Here is an 18045-nt window from a genome sequence, read left to right on the forward strand (position 1 = left end):
AGAAAACACTTACTTCGAGAGGAAAGTAGAGGTCCCAAGGTGTTGCTGCTATAGACATTGGCTCGTGACTGACGTCTAACTTAGGTTACTAAAAGTGCTAAAGTTATTTTTTGGGAAAGTGGTCACACTACCTTACAGGTGGTCACCGCGAGGCCATGCGATACTTTGCCCTAATAGTTTTATTTTTATATAATGAGTGCAATAAATATCCCCTGTTAATGAATATGAGAATGCAGTTTCATTATAAACAGTTTAAGTGCAACATTATTAATAACACTTTCTTTTCCTTGCAGGGAGCAGATGTAAATGATGATAGCCATGATCATAAATATGCACCTCTTCACTTTGCTGCTCTTTCAGGAGATATTGAGACTGTACAACTTCTTCTTGAGAACAATGCAAGGCCATACCATGTAAATACCTTGGGCAGGACTGCTGCACAGATGGCTGCATTTGTTGGAAACCATGCTGTTGTGGCATTGATTAATAATTATATTCCTTTGAAGGATGTATCATATTATGCATCTCCTCAGGGATTAAACACAGAACCCAAATTATTGCCAACCATGGTGAAACCTCTTTATAATATAATTTTGCAGGTAAGAGTAGGTCATCGTCTTAGCCTTGTAAATTTTGCAATACAGTGAGAAGTTTTATAATGTGGCATGCTTTTTAATGCTATGAAAAAGGTATGTTCTAAGTCAATTGTCCAGCATTGTTTCATCATTTGATTCAAGTTAGTGTACAAGAATGATTCAGTTATGGACCCTTGAAAATTTAGCATATGACAAACTTTTAAGTTTTTATAGGAGTATTTGTCATGTGAGTTATTAATATTGTATACTTTTTTGTTCCTATACAATATACAAACCCTCGGTCCTTTACATTAGGAATTACTTTCAGCGTAGGCTGGAATAAGGCCATTAAATTCTTGAACAACTTGGTTAGTCTGGTAGACGGGTAGACCTGCCTGCCCGGAAGTAAACAATCCACTTTGCTTTCAGCCGTATTCCAATGAAGACGTATGTTTGTGAGCTCTTGCTGACCAGCTGTTTATCATGATTTCCTGGTGGGATCTTTCTTTAATTATTTTGAATATGTATACTACTACAGTAGTACCTCGAGATACGAAATTAATCCGTTCCGAGGCGCCTTTCGTATCGTGAGGTTTTCGTATCTTGGACTACATTTTACGTACATGTAAAATGGCTAATCTGTTCCAAGCCCTCCAAAAACACCCCAGTAAATTTCATAATAAAGGTAAATTGACCTATAAACAATGAAATACTACAACAATTTGGACCATTCAATACGTAACTTAATAATAAAAATGCAAAACCTGTAAATAAAGTGTATATTAGTGTACAAGAAATATTATTACTGTAAAGTAAAATGTGGAAGCTTACCTTTCGAGTGAGGCTATCTCCGAAAGTGGCTGCAGAGGAGGAGGACAAATGGCAGATAGGTACACTTAACTTTACGAAACACATAAAAAAATGTCAGAAAAACAAACTAAACTTTACAAAACACATTAACAAAACTGTAAAACTTAACTTTACAAAAAACTTAAAATAAAATTTATTTTGTCCTTTTTTTTATTTTTACATTTCTTTTTACTTTTTTATACTTTACGTAATTTCAATTTCTTCACCACCGAATGGATGCCAGTCCGTTTACGGAATTTTTCGAACCACCCATGAGAAGCCTTGAACTCTGGGGTTGCCGTTGATGTCCCCTCTTCGCCGTCGTCTTCGGTTTGGGCAATCAAATCGCCGAAAATAGCGCTGGCCTTCTGGCAGATTGCCGTCTCGGTTATCGTATCGCCATTGATTTCTTTGTCCTCGATCAGTGCAAGAAGCAGCCTTTCCATTTCATTATGCACATGGCTCCTCTTGTTGGACAAAATAGTCACGCCCTTGGAAGGTGTAGCTGCTTTGATGGCTCCTTCTGCTTAAGGATGGTGCCTATCGTCGACAGATTTTGGCCGTATTCCTTAGCGATCACACTCAACTGCAAGCCAGCTTCATACTTTTTTATTATCTCCATTTTTGTCTCCATAGAAAGCATTCTCTTCTTTCTGTGAACTTCAGCAACTTTCTTGGGACCCATGACTAATATGTACTGTACGTAATTAAGTTTCGTATGTAGTACGTATACTAATTAGTTCTCACAACACGATAAAGTAGCACAACGAAATCACTAACGAATTTACGATACTAAATGAAATCGTTGGACCGAACGAATGCCGATGCGTACGATAAAGCTTCGGGTGCGAAGTGGCCGAGCGAAGGCACGCCACCACGTAAGAGGCATGATGGGAGGGATGCTGTCCAATAGGAGAGAAGGATCTCATGGCTTGGCTAGCATCAGGAACCAATGGGAGAGCAGGAGGATGGTGGCGAGTCTACTAGAACTAAGATGGCGGCGCGCGGCGCGAGTTTCAAAATTGTTATCAGGTGAATCTCGGACTTTCAGAAATCTTTCCTATCTTGAAAACTTTTCGTATGTAGAGCAGTAAAATTTTTCGTGTCAGCTTTCGTATCTCGAGTTTTTCGTAAGTTGAGCCTTTCATATCTCGAGGTACCACTGTACATTTATTTGGTGTTAATAATTAATTGACTTTAAAAATTAATATACAAACCCACTTTTTGTGATAGCCTTGCTAGCCTCCTTTCTACTTTGTGTTAAGGGTTGGCGGCGAGGGTGTGCCTACACCCTTATTCCCCCCCCCCCCCCCCCACCCCCCTCCCCCATCCCCACCCAAAAGTCTCTCACGGGACTTCTAAGGGTCTGCCTCCTCAAACTGAGGAAGCAGTTGGGTCTTCCATAGGCTTCATGAGCTCCTGTGCTTTGGGCTTTGTATTGGTTTATCCAGATCAGTCATTACTTTTATCTTTTGGTGTGTTGCTATACCTACGAAGCATCGACACATTTCATTGAGTGTCGATATCTTTATCCACTGCTGACATCCAATGCAGAAGAGTCTAATGACATGTCTTTTTCCGAGTCCTACAAGACTGTGAGTAGCTCCTCTGCAGTTGGGTATGTCCACTGTACACTCTCAGAGAATGAGCAGTGCCAGTTGCATGGTACTTTTCGTCACTCTGAAGAATGTCGGACTGGAAGATAGATGCGGTCTCATTACGACCACATTTAGTATATCTTTCTTCCTTTGGGTCTGCCCACAGGTCCTTGGACCGACGGTGGATGCTCACAAGTTGTTTTCTTACCTGGCTCCTTCAAGAGGACAAGTTGGATCTCGCCTATGGTGTGCGGTTCTAGAGGTTAGAAGGATGCGAGAGTGACTAGCCTCTCCATCTTCCCCTTCTCGTCCTTCTACTTCTCTTCCTTCAGGTTGAGGATAGGACTCGAACTTACACTTGCTGGTTGGGTGTTTGATGTGGGGTAAACTTGCACATCGAGTGTCCTTTCTATTTTTCATATCAGAATCATAGAAGCAATTCCGCTCTTTCCTCTAGCAAGGAGAGGAAGGAGACAGGCAATACATAATGCAAACCCTTCCCAGAACTTTGCATTAATGACTCTGACTCTAAATATTCTTCCCAGACCTTTTTTGGATGATTTATGATTCCTCACTCATTTCGAAAAGGCCCAGAAGTCTGACTCTTGTTCATGCAGCTCCTATACTCTGGCCAAGTTGTCAAAGGCAGGAGGAATAGCCCAGGTGTGCTGAACTCCAGTCAGTTCTAGAAGCTCATTCAGATTCCTCCCACCAATCAGTGAACCTTCCTAATTTAAAGGACAGAGGGTTTGTATATCGTGTAGGAACAAATCACAATTTTTTAAAGTTGTATTTTTCCTAACTATACAAACCTGATGTCTTTTACATTAATGCTCTCCTCATGTCACCCCTCAATGTGAAACCTGGGCTGAAAGGCAAAGTGGAGTGTTTACAGCAGCACAGACTGCCCTACCTGCCTACCAGACGATAGTATGTAGCTGCCTAACCACCTTGTTCAAGAATTTAACAGCCTTATTCCAGCCTACACTGAAAGTAATTTCTACTGTAAAGGACCTCAGGTTTGTACAGTCAGGAAAAATACAATTTACTTTCAAAAATTGTGATATTCAGATGGCTAAAGTATATAAATAATGAGTTTTATTGAAAAAATTTAATTTTTATTATCTATCTAGAACTAACATTTTTTATTTTTGTTCTCTTTCTTAGGTAAATTTGCATCCTGTTAAAATTGCATTGACAGTTGATAAATCCAAGGATCTACAACAAAACATTTCCAAAGCTGTGGAAGTCTTGAATTTGATGCGAGAAAAGGAGAATAAGCGCCCTGAAAATGTTAATGAGGTAATATAATGTACATATTAGTTTGTGTTGTACCTATAGGGCCTTAATATGCTACAGCGTATTTATTCAAGATACAAACTTGCTGCTTTTTAAAAGCCTTATTGTTCATACGCGAACAAACCTTCAGTCTTAACAATAGGATAATTTCTAGCGCCTAGCTGGATCCGGTTAAAAAGCAAGTGAAAGCAAGGAATCTTGTGATATCTGGCAACACAAGCGTAGATTGGGTGAAGAGTGGTCAAGGACCACACACCTATGCCACTGCTTCAGTCTTTTCTTTAACCACCTGGGCAAGAGTCGTGTTTGACTCTCTCGGAGTTTACCCAGTTCATTGCTTGTTTCGTTTGTATTTAGTGTGTTTGTGTGTGTGTGGCTGATATTATGGCTTCTTCTGCTCCTTCTCGGCCACATCAATATGTGTACCCCGGAATTCCAGGTTTTCCATGTTATTTTTTGGCTTTGGCGGCGACCGATCCCCACATCACGTGTAGCAGGTGCCGTTCTAATTTTTGTGCTATAACAAATCCTTGCATGGAATGCCAGGCATTACCTAAAGAACAGTGAAAGTCGTTTTTATACATTTAACTTACCTGTCAGATATATACTTAGCTATTTGACTCCGTCGTCCGACAGAAATTCGAATTTCGCGCACACGCTACCTGTAGGTCAGGTGATCTACTTACCTGCCGCTGGGTGGCAGGACTAGGAACCATCCCCATGTTCTATCATATTTTTTCTGTCGGCCATACTGGCAACATCGTTGTGGGTATCTCCGGCTGGATTCCGTATTTTGCATCGCAAGTTGATTCTTCGTTTGGGACTTTTCGGTGACGGATCTTTGCATTGATTGTATGGCATACGCGATTGTGGACCGTTTTTGGAATTTGATTTGGATTGTTCAACATGATGTCTGATTCTGGAAATGTGGTGAGAATGTGTGTGAATGTGGGTGTAAAGTTAGGATGCCGAAGGCATCGATTGCAGTCCTCATACTATTTGCAAGAATGCAGGATGTATGAATGTTTCTTTTGTGGTTAATACTTGTAATGAATGCAAGGATTTGAGTGAGGAAGAATGGAAATCTCTAACCTCATACGTGAAAGAAGTTAGAAAGAAACAGGGTGAGGAGGTCTTCTTCCAAACCTTTATCTAGTTCTAGCGGGGTTATTAGTAATATTTTTATTTTTACCTCTTTTTTTTTCTCCTTTTAAAAAACTGCCCCCCTAACTAATGTACCTGCTCCTTTATTAGAACACACAGATTCGGCATCTGAGATAGCGAATCTTAAAAGCCGCCCTTCGGAAAAATGGAAACCAAAAATGGCGGCCTATGAAGGTAAGCAGTGTGATTATAGTGCTGTGGATAGTGATATAAAAGTGTCCCCAGTGCAGTGGAGGGGGGCGTCTGATTGTCTTCACAACGCTCCCAGGCCTAGACCTCTTTCAAGCTCCCAAGCCCAGAGGAGAAGGAATGTCGAAAGCCGTAAGGAGGTTGTGGAGGATCCCCAACAGTCAGACGTCCCTTCGGCATTTTCTGTATCGCCACAGAATGCCAGAACGTTACAGAAAAAGCGTTCTGCGTGAGTGTTTCTCCTCCTCGGAGAATTCCTCACCTAAAGAGGGTGGAGATCGGCGGATCTTTCTCGCCCCCTTAAAAGACGTTTGGATGAACCAGGATTACTTCTAGTCCTGAGCGTTTTCAACGAGGGGAGGACCATCCAGTAATTAAACAACCGCCGGGTAGACAATAATGTAGAGACTAAAAGAATCCTTCCACTATGCCAGGATTCCATCACTTCTCTTGTGGGAGTTTTCTGTATAAAGACCCTCCCAGAAGGAAAGACGATTCCTGCCCATTTAAAAGAAGTCTACGGCTATCGAGGGTTCAGACTCACCATAGTATTTTGTCTTCCTCTGATTTGGAATCGGATTCATCAGCCTTGCATAGGCCGAGCAGGATCCGTTCTCCTGTCAAACGCAGGCACGAGACGCCAGACAAGAGCGTCGAGTTTGCGAGACGTGAAACGTCAGCCAGGCGCGAGCGTCAAGATAGGCGCGTCACGCCAACCAGAAGCACGACGCCTCCCAGGAGCGAGGCTCCAGGTAAGAGCCAGGACGCTACGAAGCGCGAGACGTCAACAAAACGCAGGACCTTCTTATACAATCTACAAAGAAAAGTAGACCTGCAGTTAAGACTCAGAAGAAGGTGGCTCGGACTCCAGTGGTGCCCTTTCGTGGAGCCCCTTCAACTCGATCAACTTCGGAGAGAAGACCCTTCGACAAGCGAGGGAGGTCTTCCTTCCGCTCTTTTAAAAAGAGCAAATAGCAGCCATGTCCTCCAAGCACAGGTAGGGGCCAGACTTCAATACTTTCTGATGCCTGGTCCGTAAGAGAAGCAGATCCCTGGACTCTGTCTGTCCTACAGAAAGGGGTACATCATTCCCTTCGTAGACAGACCTCCTTTGGCAACATCTCCAAAGGATTTGTCGACGAATTACAAGGACCCGTGGACTGAACGAGACTCTACTTCAGACGGTGGTTGTCGATGAGGGACAAGAATGCAATAGAGCTAGTGCAAGATCCTTTCTCCCCGGGGTTTTACAACCGCCTTTTCTTGGTTCCAAAGGCTTCGGGGGGATGGAGACCCGTCCTAGATGTAAGCGTCCTGAACAGGTACGTGGAGAAAAAGAAGTTCTCCATGGAGACTTCAGCTTCAGTTCTGTCTTCCCTACGTCAGGGAGATTGGATGGTATCCCTGGATCTTCAGGATGCTTACTTTCATGTTCCGATTCACCCATCGTCAAGAAAATATCTAAGATTTGTTGTTCAAGGACAAATCTTCCAATTCAGGGCCTTGTGCTTCGGCCTATCGACCGCCCCTCAGTATTTACGTATCTGATGCGGAACGTGGCCAAATGGCTTCATTTAGAAGGGATACACATCTCAATGTATCTCGACGATTGGCTAATCCGGGCCAAGTCAGAGAAGAAAGGTTTGGGTTTGGAGGGACCTACAGTCTACTTTGAACCTAGCAAAGACGTTAGGATTACTCGTGAACCTCGAGAAATCGCAGATGATCCCAGTCAGAACTTAGTCTATTTGGGGATTCGGATGGATTCTCGGGGTTTTCGGGCTTTTCCGTCCAGGAAAGGATTGCTCGGGGATTACAAAAAATCTCGAGCTTCTAGAGAAAGAACGGAGTTCGGTGAGGGAGTGGTTAAGTCTTCTGGGAACCCTTTCCTCACTAGAACAGTTCATTTCGCTAGGAAGACTCCACCTTCGCCCTCTTCAATTCTTCTTAAGAAGAATTTGGAGTTGGAAGAACGGACAGCTTTCGGACACTTTCAGTATTCCTCTGAAGTAAAGAATCATCTGAAGTGGTGGATTTTTTTCCCTTAGAAAAGAACGAGGGCTTGTCTCTAGAAGTGCGGAACCCAAACCTAATCTGTTCTCAGACGCTTCAGAGAAGGGGGGATGGGGAGCGACTCTAGGGACAAAAGAAATATCAGGCCAATGGAGGAAGGATCAGCTAGACTGGCATATAAACTCAAAGAACTTTATGCCGTTCTTCTAGCTCTAAAAGCCTTCGAGACACAGGTGTTAGGTCAAGTGGTACAGGTCAACTCGGACAACACCACAGCGTTGGCCTATATCAAGAAACAAGGGGGAACTCACTCTCTTTCTCTGTTCCATATAACAAAAGAGCTGTTGTATTGGGCAAAAGAAAAGAAAGTGACTCTTCTCACAAGATTCGTGAAAGGAGAGAAGAACATCAGAGCAGACAGGCTAAGCAGGTTAAACCAAGTTCTCCCCACAGAATGGACCCTTCACATTCAGGTGTGTCAAGCTCTGTGGTCCCTGTGGGGCAGTCCACATATAGACCTATTCGCCACCTACCTATCCAGAAGGATAGAGAACTTTTGCTCCTTAGTGGAAGACCCGAGAGCGATAGCGGTGGACGCCATGCTACTGGACTGGTCAGGCATAGATGCCTACGCCTTTCCCCCCTTCAAAATGTTAGGAGTGGTGTTAAGAAAGTTTGCGGCATCAAGAGGGACGAGACTAACACTCATCGCTCCCTTTTGGCCGTCTCAAGATTGGTTCACAGAGGTACAGGAATGGACAGTGGACTTCCCAAGATCTCTTCCACACAGGAGAGATCTTCTCAAACAACCCCATTTCGAGAGGTACCATCAAAACCTCCCCGCTCTCGCTCTGACTGCCTTTCGACTATCGAAAGACTTGTCAGAGCGAGAGGCTTTTCAAGCAAAGCTTCAAAAGCAATTGCTAGAGCCCGGAGATCTTCAACTATTCGGGTCTACCAATCAAAATGGGATGTATTTAGAAGATGGTGTAAGGAAGAATAAACTGTCCTCTTCCGATACCTCTGTGACCAACATAGCTGATTTCTTGATTTTCCTTAGGGAAGAATCAAAATTATCAGTTTCTACCATTAAAGGTTATCGAAGTATGCTTTCGGCCGTATTTCGAAACAGAGGTTTGAGAATTGCAGAAGATAAAGACCTCCACGATCTTTGAAACCTCAAAAACCTTTTCTCCTCGCACTCCGAACTGGAACCTAGATGTAGTTTTGAGTTTTCTATCATCTAGTAGATTTGAACCTCCTCTCAACGCGTCGTTTAGAGATCTAACGAGAAAATTTATTTTCTTGTTGTCGTTAGCGACTGCGAAGAGAATTAGTGAAATACACGCTCTAGATTCTCGAGTAGGATTTAAGAGTGATGCGGCAATTTGTTCTTTCCAGACTCTGTTTCTGGCCAAGAACGAGAACCCCTCTAAACCCCTGGCCAAAGAGTTTTGAAGTTAAAGGACTTTCAAATCTAGTAGGAGAGGAATTAGAAAGATCTTTATGTCCGGTTAGAGCTTTGAAGTTCTATTTAAAGAAGAAGAATGAACTAAACGGATGTAAACAAAGCCTGTGGTGCGCAGTTAGGGATCCTAGTAGACCCATGTCAAAAAATGCATTAGCATTCTTTGTGAGGAGCATTATTACGGATGCTCATAATGACTGCACTGAAGACTCTTTCAGGACTCTCCGAGTGAAGGCTCATGAGGTTAGAGCGGTAGCCACTTCATTAGCATTTCAGAAGAACATGTCTTTAAAAGACATTGTGGATGCGACTTACTGGAGGTGTAATTCAGTGTTCGCATCGCACTATCTCAAGGACGTTAAAGTAACATATGAAAAGTGTTTCTCTCTGGGTCCTTTTGTATCAGCCGATACAGTGCTGGGGCTGGGAGCACATAACGATCCTTAGAAAAATTTGTATTTGTTCAAAATTTTGATAGTACATAGATCTACCTTGTGAGACGAGTTGTTGGTTTTTCTGCTGATTAGTATGCTTGCTGGCGCACGGACGTCCTGAGCTTGGATCAGTGGGGGGAATCAAGAGACGTCTTACTGACTAGATTGTACAAACTTTTTTTTTTTTTTTTTTTTTTTTTTTTTTTTTTTTTAATTTTATTTTTATTTTTGTACTTTACTGTACGAATGGTTGTGTTTCGAGTTTGTGGTCGTTTGCAAGAGGTTAGGGGATAACTTCTTGCAATCTTAGAACTAACATGGATAGGTTGAGGTGATCGGGATCGATGTTGTGCTCCTTGTATAAGGTCTTGTCAAGTAAGTGGATAAGCACCCATTGACGTAGTCCTTCCAGGATCTACCAAGTAAGCGGGTAAGACCCCTTTGGCAGAACCACAAGAACTCTTAGCCATAGATCAATATCTCGCTGAGGCTCTTGAGACTGTCTAGACTCCTGGATTGTATTCATGAAGTCTTCAGTCTAAACAGGTAGGAACCAAGGTTTTATTTATTTATTACCTACAACGATAGTTGTGATTCCTGTTTGATTCTATATTTAGCTGTCTCTTTCCCACCTCCAATGGTGTGAATCAGCTAAGTATATATCTGACAGGTAAGTTAAATGTATAAAAATGATATTGTTATGATACAATAAAGTTTTATACATACTTACCTGGCAGATATATACTTAGCTATTTGACTCCGTCGTCCGACAGAAATTCGAATTTCGCGCACACGCTACCTGTAGGTCAGGTGATCTACTTACCTGCCGCTGGGTGGCAGGACTAGGAACCATCCCCATGTTCTATCATATTTTTTCTATACCGCCTGTCTCCTGAGGGGAGGTAGGGTGGGTATAATTTTGTATATATCTGCCAGGTAAGTATGTATAAAACTTTATTGTATCATAACAATATCATTTTATAGCAAGAGAGAGCATTGGAGGGTTTCGACTCTTCCTTCATTGGAAGGTTTTTTGCCTCTTCCTGATGCTTCGTCTCCTGCAGTATTCACCCCCCATAGTAGTGTTGTGCCTGTGTCTCCCTCCTTTTCTTCCACTGATTCGTCGCTGGAAGTATCGGGAGGCCCCCAGGCTGATTTTTGTAATGTTGCCCCTTCTTCTTCGGGAGTTAATTTGATTCCCGGGAAGGGGGAGACTTTTTCATCATTCTCATTTATTCCAGAGTCGGAGGCGTCCAATATGGTAGCGATTTGGAAGACGCTCGGGCTAGGGGGTTCCCCGTCCTTGGAGGGGTTGCTAGCGCACTTCATGGAGGCTCGTTACCCCCTCCTCAGACTGGCCAGGCCCTCTCTCCTTCTCCTGGCCTCGTCTTCGTGGGTAGCTGAGGTCAGCCATCTTGTATTGCTCCGCCAGTGACTGTTGCCGCTTCTTCAAGTCATAGGAAAGCTGTGGCGTCAGCCCCGTTGATGACGTCACGGGATCAGTCGTGTATTCCTCCTCCAGTGGTGTCTGCTTCCCCTTCACACCGAGGGGAAGTCGTGACGTCATCACCACTTGTTACGTCACTTCCATCACTGGTGTCGCTCCCAGTCGTCTCCTCTGCACTGTCCCTCTCCACCGTGACATCATCTCTGCCACCCAGTTCGCTGCATCTCCCTTCCATGCCAACAGAGCCTTCTCTTGCAGATCAGTCTGAGGTTACATGCCAGGCGGTGCATAAGAGGTAGGACTCTGTTTTGGATGATAAGTTGGCTGCCTTGTTGGTTGGGAGGACTGGAAGGAAAAGTGTTGCATTGTCCCCGCCTCCTGCAAAGAGATCGCGTAAGAAACCAGTGCTGTCTACCTCTCCCTCTTCCCCCTCTACGCCACGTCAGCGTATCAAGCATTGGAAGGCTAAGGACTTTGCTCTCTTTTTGCCTGCAAGGGAGGAACAACGCGGACGTGTTCTTGAGAGTGTTGGTGTTTTGGAGAGTGTTAGTGCATCTTCCCTTGTGCAATCTGCAGTGGCTGCTTTGTCCTCTGCATCGAATCGCTCCCCCGTCCGTGCACATCGCAAGCAAGTTGCAACCTCCCCTGTCCGTGCACGTGATGCAAGTGCTTCTACTTCCCCAGGGCCTATTTGTTGCCATAAGGATCTCAAGGTGCCTGTCAAGAGGTCGAAGGTGGTGAGTACTGAGTTGGTGCAGCAGGAATGTTTGCCTGCCCCTCTCCCTGGTGCTTCCAAGAGTTGACTCTGTGGGATTCTCCTTCGATCTCTAGTGTTCGGGATTCCTCTCCAACTCATGTTCGGACGTCTGCCACGCTCGTGACCATTCACAGACATGTTAATGAGTCATCAGTTGGAGGAGTGCGTATTGATGTTCCCTGTGTTGTAGTGGATTCGTCTCGAGAGCCGGAGCGTGGATCCAGCCCAGGCAGGTTAGTTGGTGTTTCGGGCTGTTTGGCTGCTGATCCTTCCGCTAATTTTAATGAAGAAGGTACCTTTGAGGAGCCTAGACATTCTTCTTGTCGTTGGTCTCCGTTGCCGGAGCAGGAGGAGGGAGGTTTTGTCTTCCTTTTCAGAAGTTGTCGATCTCTTTCGTGGGTTCAGCAATTTGGAAAGTAGGACTCAGGCTCGGTCGTCTTACACTCTTTTCTTGCTTGGAAATCGGCGTATTTCAGCACTAGACAAGTCCCATGAAACCAGATCTCTGATATCCGAGGCCGCCGATAACCAGGGACTGCCTGTATGTGGAAGGGAGATGCCCAGGGACTGGATGCCTTTTGACACAAACCCAACTCCATCTCTCCAAAGATTTTCTTTACAGTGGCAAGTTTTTCAGGTGGTAGACTTTGGAAATGGAACTGTACAGGAGGGCCCGAGGTCTTAATGTTGTGGAAAATACTGTGCTTGGCAGGGATTTGATGAGATTGTCGTAATTCAGGTTGGAAGACATCGGGGTATGGGGTGAGAAGGTAGGCAAACTCTTCTTTGGAAATCAGTGAAGTGGCAGGCAAGTTTTGCAGGGGGTGCAGCAGTGGGTGTCATGGACTGGTTGGTGGCATTGAAGAGGCTCCTGTTGGTGATGTCAATGAGCAGTTGGTGGTGTGCCAGGAAACCGCCAGTGGTACTTTCTGTTGCCGAGGTTAAGAACAAGATGCTTCTGACCAAAGGTAAGGATGGGAGAGCCATTGGCTGCTGTGAGTCAGGTATTGGATGGCTGTGGGTATTTGGTTGGTTGACTGGATAGAGGAAGAAGGGAATGGCAAACCCTTATGTTGACCAAAAAGCATGTACCTGTGATGGAATCAAGGATGAAAAAGACGGGCTGATAGAACACGTAGGATTGGATGTGTCAGGATTAGGGTGTAGGTACATTAGTGTGGCTCCTGATTGAGATATACGCACCTGCTACGGCTACCACGAGGGGTGATAACTGTTTCACATGTTTTTTGGCCATGGGCATCCAGGGATGCAGTTCTTGGTGGTAGTGCCGAATGTTCTGTGGCATCAGCAAAGCTGACACTGTGGCGATTGCAGCAAGCATGTGGTTGGTGCCCATGGGTTTCTGAAGGCAATGGCCAGTGAATTTATGTCCTGGAAGTTTGCATGGGTTTGACGGCCATGGTGTCCTCTATGGCGTTAGTAAGATTGTCTGATGCTGAAGGGTTGGATGTTCCTTAATGGGCAGCAAAGGCGTGGGCTTGGCGGCAGTTTGCAGCAGTGTGGGTGTCTATCAGATTGTTTGCTAGGGCGGCGAGCTTATTGTCAGCTGTCTTGATGTCGGTAAGTGCTGCCTTTACTGACATTGGCAGGCACTGCAGCCAGAGTGCCTTGAGGATGTCAGTTGATTTGGGAGAACTAGCTGCTGCAGGAGGGAGACAGGCAAGGGCTCTTGTCTTGAGAAGGGCAGCAGATGCTTTGATCACTTGAGGGATTTTGTGCTGCACACACTCTACCTTTTGTATGTACAAGTTCATTCATGGTATCACTATCTTGGGCTGTAACATAAGCAATTGTATGCCAATTTTAGTCATTGCACCATGATTCTTTGTGAACATCTTTTCATATTTTATTGTGTGTACATATCCTTTTAATCCTGTAAGAACTGCTAAATTCTCTCATTAGTTACAGTTTTTTGTTGTTAATTAATTCAAGAAAATATGAAATTATACAGGTTTTTCCATTACCAGTATGAGAGTTTGGTGATTACATAAATTTGAAAGTGTTCTCAGATTATTTTGGATATGTAATAATTGTTTGCTGGATATAATTTGCATTATTGAAGTTTTAATGTATTTTTTACATTTTGTCACTTTGCCTCAACTTTTCACCTGAAGAATGTATTCAAATAATTTTGTCTGTCATACAGTTAGTGCTTTTATGATAAATTGGTTTTATTCTCTGCAATTTCAGTAAAATTACTATTCTGAGAAGATATCTATTGAAAAGAAATTAAATTCTTCATTGTATAGAAATTATTTTTTTACTCAATTTAAAGAACTGTACTTTTGTATAGCTTTCACAAATTTCTTTCAGATAATTTGCATCAAACTTCATTACCTTGCATATGTTTTGAAGACTTTGGAGAAAGAAAATAAGAAGATGACAAATGAAATGTCTGAAGACAAGAAGACATCAATGTATGAAAGTATCATTAAAAAATGGCTTCGTGCACGTCCTTCGGATGGGTTTGAAGAGCACTTGGAATTTTATATTCGTGATGCCATTAAATCTTTTCCACATCCTGAAATGCCCTTATTTATGCAGTTAGTCCAAAATCTTTCAGGATCCAGGGTGGGTGACTCCTGGGCCTTAGGTACTTTAAGTGGTTGCATAAATGGACAAAGAGCATTCCATGATGAACAAGGATGCATAGCTTGTGGAGACGAGTCCAAAACTATCAAGAAATGTTCAAAGTGTAAAACTGCACGATACTGTAGTACTATTTGCCAAAAGTTACATTGGGGTAGCCATAAGAAATTTTGCGAGACTATTTATTTAGAAAAGAAAAAAGGGCAAGAGGAATTAGAGAAAGAGAAAGAAAAGGAAGACCAAAAGCAGCAACATGTAGAAGAATTGAAGAATGATGAAGAAAAGGAAAATGAGGAAAACTCAAAAGTACCAGTTGACAATAAAGAGAGTGAAAAGAATTCAACCTGAAGTTTCTCCTAGGGAATCAGGTGCTAGGTTCTCTTCTCCATAGGCAAATTTTTATCATACAACAAAAGTAGGCATTTTAGGAAATTTTCAGATGAATGTATTTACTTTTTTTTTTCTTTCATTTTTGCAAAGCTCTTACTTGAGGTAAACTTTAATACTTCCAGATCTTTCTTATGATGTCTAATACCAATGAAGGTAGTTTTTATCTGTCAAAGGATTATATTTAATGAGTGCCAGTTTGTAGAAAAATAGTACTACTGTATATTAAATAGGAGTAGTTTAAATTAGATGTAGTCTGGTGTGTTTTTTTTATTTGAACTTTGCATGTAGAAAATTTTATGTTACATATTACTTATTATTTATTTTATATACTTCCTGTAGAAGTTATGTATTCTTAAGATCATAGGAGAGGAAAATGTTATCCCATTTTGTGTATAGAGTGAATTGGAGTAAATCTTCTCTTTTCATGTGTCCTTTGTTGAAATGTCTTTAATGTCCAGCTTTCTGTGCATTTTTCCTGAGGATAGCCTTTATTAATTCATTCGTCGTTAAATGGTGAGCATATACACTTGTCTTAAAAGAGAATACGATTTTCTTGTGATTTTCTGATTTAGGTAACTAAATAACTACACCATTAGCTGATTCACACATGCCTTTATTTCAAGAAAGAAACATTTGTGAAACATTACCTGTAACTATTAAACATGAAAATTATAATTTTTCCTGTTTAATGTATATACGTACTAGTTCTATAGTAATCTCCAAATGTATGTCTTGTAGCATAGAATGTACGTAGTTACATTTCATTCCAGAATAACATTCAAAGGGTTTAGCTATCAAAAAGTAGTTGAGATGATTATGCCCAAATATTTGTGCTGCTGATAACTGTAGCGAAAGTATATTTACATTTTTTGAAATCACTCAGAAGTGCATACCTGGTCAATTACAAACTTTCTCATTTTCCTTAACAAATTACTTTCCAATTACACAGGGATTTTTTTGCAATACCTTAGTGAATATTCTGATTTTGTGGTTGTGGAAATTGCAAAGTTTTGTAATATTACAGTATATTAATTAGGAACTTCATTCATAAAATTTTTGAAGGAGCAAAGATGGAATTGATTAATAGTGGAATGGCATTTAGAAGGGAAATTCATTGCTTGTTTGGTTGGTTTTGTTCGCAGTGCTTACTTCTAGTGTTGATATTTATCACACTAGATGTTGCAAGAAATTGAGTATGAGATTTTGTCTCTTACATATAGATGAATTGAAAATGGACTGAGTGAACAGTACAAGTATATAGTTATCATTCATAGTTATAATTGTTCTTTCCTACAGCAGGCTCTGGGTATAAATGTTCCAAATCGGTCAGATGTGGTGGATATGCTTTTGTATTAACTAATAGAACTACAGTGCAGTATGTCACTAAAGTTAGTTAGCTCAAATTGAGAATGATTGGGAGAAAATTACAATGATGTTTTCATTATACATTGACATCATTAATAATAAATGTTATAACACTCTTATGACCCCAGAATGGGTGAATAAAATCTGCAATTATATGTGTGCAGTGCACATAAATGTGCTTAGTTAAAGGAAGCTTTCATCAACTCAATAAGTTAGTCTTTTCAGCCTTGAACAGAGGCCAACTGATCCAGTTGATAAATGCTTCATTTAATAAAGAAAATGTACGTATTTATATCCATATAATTGAGGGTTTTCTTCACCCATTGTCATCATTGTTCTGTTATGTGACAAGGCCTGGGTGTAAATGGATAAAAATCAGTCACATTTCATGGATATACTTTTTATTAGTAGAACTACACTGCAGTATGACACTAAAGTTAGCAAGTCTTACCCACTCCAAAGATCTGTAATTTAGTAACTCCAAAAACTCGGTAGACTTGAAGAATGTATGGCACCCAAACAAGAGTTGGTATGTTAGTGGTATTATTATTACCAAATTCAAATTTTTTTTTAGTATTGGTTAAGTTTTTATACCAGTTCTTGTGGCAATAAAAGCATTGATGAGTTGAGATGCAGGAGCTTCTCCAAAAGCTTTGAGCAAATGGACAAACTCTTCTACATGTAGAAACAATAAGTGAATGGGATTGCCAACCTGAAAATAACATTGAATAATAAATGGCTTTATTGAACATCTTTTAGGGTAGGGTGAAGCATCCACACTACTTCAGCATAGTCCAACCAACAACCATCACACTGACACCTTTTGTGTACCTTTGAGGCAAGATATATTGAGATTAGTAGTCCCCATGGGTTACCCAGTGCCCCTTAAGATAACTAGGACTGGTAATAGAGTACCTTTTGTTTTTCTTTGTAGTGAAGTGTCTCCCAAGCCTGTGATTAAACAGCTTTCCAAAGGGCAGTGGGGCTACACCCTAGCCAGGGGGTCTGACGGGTTGTGCACCTTGGCAGAAGGTGGCCTGTAGTTAACCACAAGACAGCATTCTCGTTCTAGCCTTTAGCTAAAGCCTTGTAACTACATACGCTTGCACCTTATTCCCAGCAGCAAGTGATGAGTAGAAAAAATGCTCAGTGGATGACTTTTGCAGTCACGTTCAATTTTTCTTGACAAAAATATTATTAAGCATCATGTTGACTGATGATCATAGGTATTACAGAAGTATTACCAGTTGGAAGTGCTGTCAAGTAATTTTGGAATACCATTTGCCCCACTTGCACACTGATAACTCAAGGATGTTCAGTTTCATCTTGTAAAATACCACCAAGCTGTGATATTTATAATACAAACCTAACCATAGAACATGTAACTTTGTATTTACTCATTATTTAAGATCACATATAATTTGATAATAAAACAAACCCCACCAGAAGTGATAGTCCTAACAATGAGACTTCAAGGTCTGAGGTGCAGTAATTTCTAAAATTATGGAATTTGAGTAAAGCATATCTTTTGACATGCATTTTTATGTATTATTTAAGGTTAATGGTCTGTTACACTGATTAACAGGTTTTTGTAGTTTTACTGAGACTCTCAATATGGGTCTGTCTTTCTGATATATAATTCCTAGTAACTGATTATTAAGGTTTGAATATGTTTTTCATGTTTTTACTACATTTACTGAACATGATTTTGTTTAATGTAGTAGTTCCTTGGTTTGAACAATGAAGTGGTCAATATAAAAAATTATGTATGCACAATAGAGTAGGTTGTTAGGTGTACTACATCTAGAGTTAAAATGTAATGTCAGTTCCAGTCAAATTATTACTGTATTGTATATAAATATATTTGTATCAATTAGAAATGAGAGA

At 41.5% G+C, this 18045-nt stretch overlaps 1 protein-coding gene across 1 annotated transcript in view; it reads left to right on the forward strand.

Moving 5' to 3' along the window:
• Positions 1-215: 215 nt before the first annotated feature.
• LOC135206935 (ankyrin repeat and MYND domain-containing protein 2-like) overlaps positions 216-18045 on the forward strand; it is an 18191-nt gene continuing 361 nt past the window's right edge. Inside the window, exons 1-3 of the mRNA XM_064238440.1 lie at positions 216-599; positions 4190-4324; positions 14128-18045. The exon at positions 14128-18045 is cut by the window's right edge and continues 361 nt beyond it. Coding sequence (XP_064094510.1) covers positions 219-599; positions 4190-4324; positions 14128-14751 — 1140 coding nt within the window. The 5' untranslated portion in view covers positions 216-218 and the 3' untranslated portion in view covers positions 14752-18045. The remainder of the gene's footprint in view (positions 600-4189; positions 4325-14127) is intronic.

The sequence above is a fragment of the Macrobrachium nipponense genome, chromosome 31 (genome assembly GCF_015104395.2).
Source record: "Macrobrachium nipponense isolate FS-2020 chromosome 31, ASM1510439v2, whole genome shotgun sequence".
NCBI lineage: Eukaryota > Metazoa > Arthropoda > Malacostraca > Decapoda > Palaemonidae > Macrobrachium > Macrobrachium nipponense.